A 5,692-nucleotide genomic window follows, 5' to 3' on the forward strand; every position below is an offset into this window, starting at 1 on the left:
CTTCTGTATGTATGTATATATTTTATACTTTTTGGTTTCGTTAATCGGCTTACCTTCAACCTTAAAGTATGTATGTATGTATGTATATGCATTAGGGTGGTCCTTAAAAATATCAACCTCTAAATTTTGTTTCGGGCACAGCTTTATTTTATTCTTTGTACAAAATAAAATGAAAATTTCAAAATTAAAAAAAAATTTATTTTAAAAAATTTTTAATTTTTCCTACACGCAAAAATTTGACAAAACTTGCAATTTGACCAACTATAGCTCAGCGTATTCAAATTTAATCATACAAATTCAAAATATCGCTGCCGAATTTTTCGATTTAAAAAAATTTCAATTTTGCAAACCCGGGTAGTGTGCCCTAATTTTTTTAAATTTTGCAATTTTCTTATATATGTTCAAAGTGCTGCGCCATTATGTTGATTTTTTTAAGCACCGCCCTAATATGCATGTAAGTAGTTGTAGAAGATTTTCGTAGTATTTCCGTATTTTAACTATTCATCGTATAGTTGTTTTTGGTTTTTTGTTCATCGCTCTACAAAAGTGCTAAAATGACGCTTACTACTCCATGAGTAGAAATTCCCTAGATGTTTTCACTTTGTTCTTGTATGTTTGTTTCGGTGACAAATTATTTAAGTCATTTCGGTTGTTTTTGTTTTCAAAATAGTCTTAAATGAAACTTTGTATGTTTGTAGTTATATATAGTTTATATATATTTTTTTCTTATTGTTCCTGTTTTGAGTTTTCATGCAACAATATTTCGTAATCATATCCTTAAAACAAAAAAACGGTAATACAAGAAAAATGTGATTCATAGTTTTATTTTCGAGCCGTCTAACGATTTCGATAAACATTTGCCTTAGCAATATTAGAAAAAAAAATCTAACAGGAAGATTATTCTTCATTTCGAATTGCGCAAGCTCTCTTACAATGGACACTCCATTTACCGCTGTGATGGGAGGTATAACTAATCCTAAAGCCTCAACATCTTCTGTGCTAGCTTCTCTCAAACTACTTTCGTTTGCAAATTATCTCCATTGACCGTAATTTTGTGAATATAACTCGTGAAGTTGCTACTTTCATAATTTAAGTCTGAATTCCTCAAATGTTCTCAAAGTGGTGGCACAAAAGTATTCAACGACCAAAAATAAAAAAGGCGAACAACAGAAATTTAACAAAATTTTATTTTTGTTGGATAAAATTCGGTTCAATAACACAAAAGCAGAAAACGACTTCGAACATAAAAGATGTAAAAAGAAAAAAATTCACGTTGTCCACGCGAACGCTTAGCTGACTGACTGAACAACTCCGCCTCTAAATATCTGCGCTTCAGCTGTGCAAAAAAAAAGTGCCGTTCGGTACAGCCTTTATTGCGAAAAGCTCACTTTTTATTTATGCTTGAGATCCAATGTTCTGATGGCACCCACTGTATGCGATTGCTTATGAAAGAAAATATATCAATATTTCGCTGTAATAATATGGCGCTCAGCTTATACATGCACACACTCCCTGCAATAACTTCGTGTTTCTGAAATATGCAAACACCGTCCTTTTATCGTTCTAAACTAAAACTCGTATTAAAACCTTATACTTTCATAAATAAAAAAAAAATCGCAAACGTTCGCTTACCAAAATTGTATACTTTTCGGCTTATTCTGCTATCGAATTTCTTAAAAGCTATACGCCTAACCCAACTGATACTTGCCGCAACTAACAATAACGACACTACTCTGCGGCTTGCCAGTCGCATCACCCGTTTGTGATATCTTCTCCACCAAATCCAAACCCTCCACCACAAAAGCGAAAATGCCCGTAAAACCACGCATCTCTCTTAAAATTATACGGAACTGTGAACCTACAAGTCCTAGATTATCATGACGCTTTTGACTGCGTCGCATGCCAACCGAACCGCGTATGGCTAGTATTTTGGTATCGTCTGGCATGAAGAAGCCCTCATCGTATACCGAACGTCCGCCACGCCCATTGTTCAATTCAAAATCACCGGTAATAATACTTTCATTTTCCCAGCATTGAAATATGTGACAACCCTTATAGCCATAGCCGAGCTCTTGCGTGGCGAGTGCATTGAAATTCTTAGCCATTTTTGGCGCTACATCGCTGCGCACCTCTATGAGTATGCGTCCCGAATGTTGCCCGTTAATTTCGATATTAAAATAGTAAATCGGGTAGACGTGTACGCTGGGATTGAGTAACAATGTTGATTTCGTTTGTTGTTGCTGCGAATTGGAAGCAGTTTGTTGTTGCTGCAAATGCAAGAGGCTTAAACCTAATCCGTTGAGGTCATTGCTGGAAAAGAGATGTGAAGCGGTGCTGCTACGCTGTGCGCCAACAACTACCGATGTGGCTGTGGTTGTGGCCGGTGTGCCGATTGGAGCGATTTCTGTGTAGTTACTGCCCGTTGATTGTTGTTGTTGTTGTTGCAGCAATTGTTGCNTTGTTGCTGCAAATGCAAGAGGCTTAAACCTAATCCGTTGAGGTCATTGCTGGAAAAGAGATGTGAAGCGGTGCTGCTACGCTGTGCGCCAACAACTACCGATGTGGCTGTGGTTGTGGCCGGTGTGCCGATTGGAGCGATTTCTGTGTAGTTACTGCCCGTTGATTGTTGTTGTTGTTGCAGCAATTGTTGCTGCTGCTGCTGCTGCTGGGCAGCAGAGTGCAAGCTCGAAGTGGATTTGTTGGAGAGTGCAATGATGTCGGCGTATGTCTTGTGTACGGGCGACGACGGATTGTTGGCTTGCTGCTGTTGCTGCGCTGCACTGTTGCTCGACGGTTGATTCTGTTGCAGCGCCTGTGCGTATGTGGCGTGTGTAAAATTGGCATTCGAGCTGGTTAGATTGCCATTGATAGACGTGGCGAGGCTTACTTGCGATATCATGGACGTGAGCAGGCCGTTGGTAAGCAAATTTTGCTGTTGCTGTTGCTGCTGGTGCTGCTGTTGCTGTTGTTGTTGTTGGTGTTGTGCATGCTGTTGTTGTTGCTGTTGCTGCTTGAGCAGCAACATGTGTCGCGAGTACAATTGAGAAATGCAGTAGTTGGCCAAGAGTAAAATAGGATTCTGATGGCTACCAGTAATGCCATTCAAACCGCCAATCACTGAACCCACACCAAAATTATCCAAATTGCCGCCGTTGAGCACACAATTATGCATTTGCACGAGCGCCTGTTTGATCAGATCAAAATCGAAAACATAACCGCAATTGCGTATCATATCGTCGAGCTTGCATTGTAGGAACATTTCTTGATACTTGGCCATGAGGCGCTGCTTCTCGCCGTGCAGCGTCGTGTAGAGTTTCATTGCCTCGGCGGGCGTTTGCTTGTCCAGCATTTCGAGGCATATTCGAGCCTTGCATAAATTTTCACGTATTTCCGCAATTTCTAGGGTGGGTATGTGATTAATTAACTCCGATTCAATTTGCGTCTTGAGCGTAGTGCAACTCTCTAATATTTTGAGCAGAAAATCGCGTTGCTTCAATACCAGATGTTGCACATCGTTGAGCGTCTTCTGCATGCCGAGCAGTTCGTTTGATATGTCGGTATGTAGTGATTCTTTAGCTTCGATTTTATTCTTGACCAAATGCGAACGATGCTCTTCGGTGGCGGCACAGGCGCGACAAAGCAAAATATTACAAACACTGCACCACAATGTATTCGGCATGGCATGTGTCATGCAATTTTCGGTCATTTTCAATTTGTCTACATTATTGTTGCTGGCAACACCAATACTACTCAGATTGCCATTACTGCCGTCGTTGTTGTTAGTGTTACTATTTAGTGCGCCACTCCCGCTGAGCGCACCAGTTGAACCATTCGAAGCAATCGACGAGGAACGTTGCTGGCGGTCACGTTCGCCGGCTTTCATTTTCAAGCAGAGCGAAGTCAAATTTTGGGTGAGATACAAAATCGCATTGTAGGTGGGGAGACTATCGGTGCGTGGCTCGGGTCCTTGCAGTTCGGTGCGTTTCCAACAGTGTACGCAATAGAGTTCATCGCTACCTTCGCGCAGCAATGAATTGACACATTTGAGGCAGAAGTAGTGGCGACACGTGAACAGCTTGGGCAGGGCATCGTTATCGTTGAAGGGCAGATGGCAGCAGCTGCAGATGAGGAGCTCTTCAAGCTCCGGTGGTACGGTCGCCAAGTCCATCTGTGGAAGGAAAGAAGGTGTTGACCATAAGAAAATTAAGGCATATAAAATATATATTTTTTTAAGTTTGTGAAATGAGTAGGTGCGCGGAAATTAAATTGGTTATGAAGAGTTTCCTCAAGTAATAATAAGCACATACTAAAGTAAAAAAATAACGACGCAACATAAAAATCGGATAGTAATCCCAGCGAAATATTTCTATCGGCCGCATACCTGAGTCTTAAGAGCNAAATTGGTTATGAAGAGTTTCCTCAAGTAATAATAAGCACATACTAAAGTGAAAAAATAACGACGCAACATAAAAATCGGATAGTAATCCCAGCGAAATATTTCTATCGGCCGCATACCTGAGTCTTAAGAGATAGCATCAGAAATCTAGACATCAGTTTTCTCAAAAACTGGACGTGCTAGAAAAATGTTGTACATGCACTTCAAATAAGCGGCAAATTTCAATAAGATGAAGTCGGCCCGGTTTTGTATTTGAGAAGCCGCTGTGTCTGAGTGGTTAAAGGTGCGTATTACCACTCCGTAGGACCTCGGTTCGATCCCTGGTTAGAGCAATATCTAAATAAGAAAACTTTTTTCTAACAGCGGTCGCCTCCAACAGCTTCACACTTAGCTCAGAGTCCCATGAACATGCAATATGAAAGATAATTTAATCCGCTAGGTGGCGCAGGTGTCGAAATATCAACGCGATTTTCTAGCCACTTGAAACATGCACTTTATCTACTAAAATTTATTAGGCCCTAAAACTGCAAAAAAATGTTTTTTTTTTCTAAGAATTCGGAATAAAAAGTTTGAAATTTAGGTGAGTTTGTTACATTTTCCAATTTTTCATGTTTCTTAGAAGGCTTGAAATGTGTACTTATATGCAGTTTGTTATATAATGAGTTAGACTTTTATAAAAAATACTAAACATTAAATAAACAATTAACATAAAAAAACAAGGCGTTTCTACTCATAGAGGCAGATAAATACCGAAAATAATTTTACCTTTATGCTATTAAAAGAGGACCAAGGGAAGAAAAAAAATAAAACATTTTTGCAAACTTGCTTTTCAATACAATGCTTAAATCAACCAACACCAACACGCTTAGATAGTACTTGAAATCAGGGACCGTAACAGTTATAACTTTTGTTAAAAAAGTCCCTATTTAACAATTATTTTTTTACTTTCAATTAATTACTCGTTAAATAACAGTTTTTTCTGATTTTTATTTTATGAATCCAAAATAACAATTATTTTTTATTTTTATCTAAATAATCTGCGAATAACAGTTATTTTTGATTTTTACATTATATAGCTTAGATAACTGTTACTTCGAAAAATGCTAATGACTTTTATACGTATGATTTAAAATACAAAAGTCGGTGACTGATTTTTATACCCGAGCCCACTTGTGCACAAGGGTATCATAACTTTGTTCACATAACGGTTGTTTGTAACAGGCAAAACGAATCGAGATAGATATAGACAAATGTATACATAAATGATCAGAATGAAAAGAGAAATCGATTAAGCGG

The 5,692-nt window shown here is 38.8% G+C and overlaps 1 protein-coding gene across 1 annotated transcript; it reads right to left on the bottom strand.

The window, feature by feature from the left end:
- Positions 1–210: 210 nt before the first annotated feature.
- On the bottom strand, positions 211–4,168 carry LOC108382258 (uncharacterized). The gene is made up of 2 exons (XM_017638642.1): positions 2,488–4,168; positions 211–2,290 (listed from the first exon to the last, which is right to left on the bottom strand). The coding sequence occupies exons 1-2, from the start codon at positions 4,166–4,168 to the stop codon at positions 1,689–1,691; spliced, it is 2,283 nt and encodes a 760-aa protein (XP_017494131.1). The 3' UTR covers positions 211–1,688.
- Positions 4,169–5,692: the final 1,524 nt, after the last annotated feature.

Source organism: Rhagoletis zephyria, unplaced genomic scaffold (genome assembly GCF_001687245.7).
Source record: "Rhagoletis zephyria isolate East Lansing unplaced genomic scaffold, Rhagoletis_zephyria_1.1 Rzeph_scaffold_25981, whole genome shotgun sequence".
NCBI lineage: Eukaryota > Metazoa > Arthropoda > Insecta > Diptera > Tephritidae > Rhagoletis > Rhagoletis zephyria.

What these genes read in the sequence shown, in the direction of transcription:
- LOC108382258 (XM_017638642.1), bottom strand. Translation starts at nt 4,168, where the DNA reads ATGGACTTGGCGACCGTACCACCGGAGCTTGAAGAGCTCCTCATCTGC. An exon ending in CAATGACCTCAACGGATTAG is followed by an intron (nt 2,291 to 2,487) that starts GTTTAAGCCTCT and finishes TCAACGGATTAG; the next exon opens with GTTTAAGCCTCTTGCATTTG.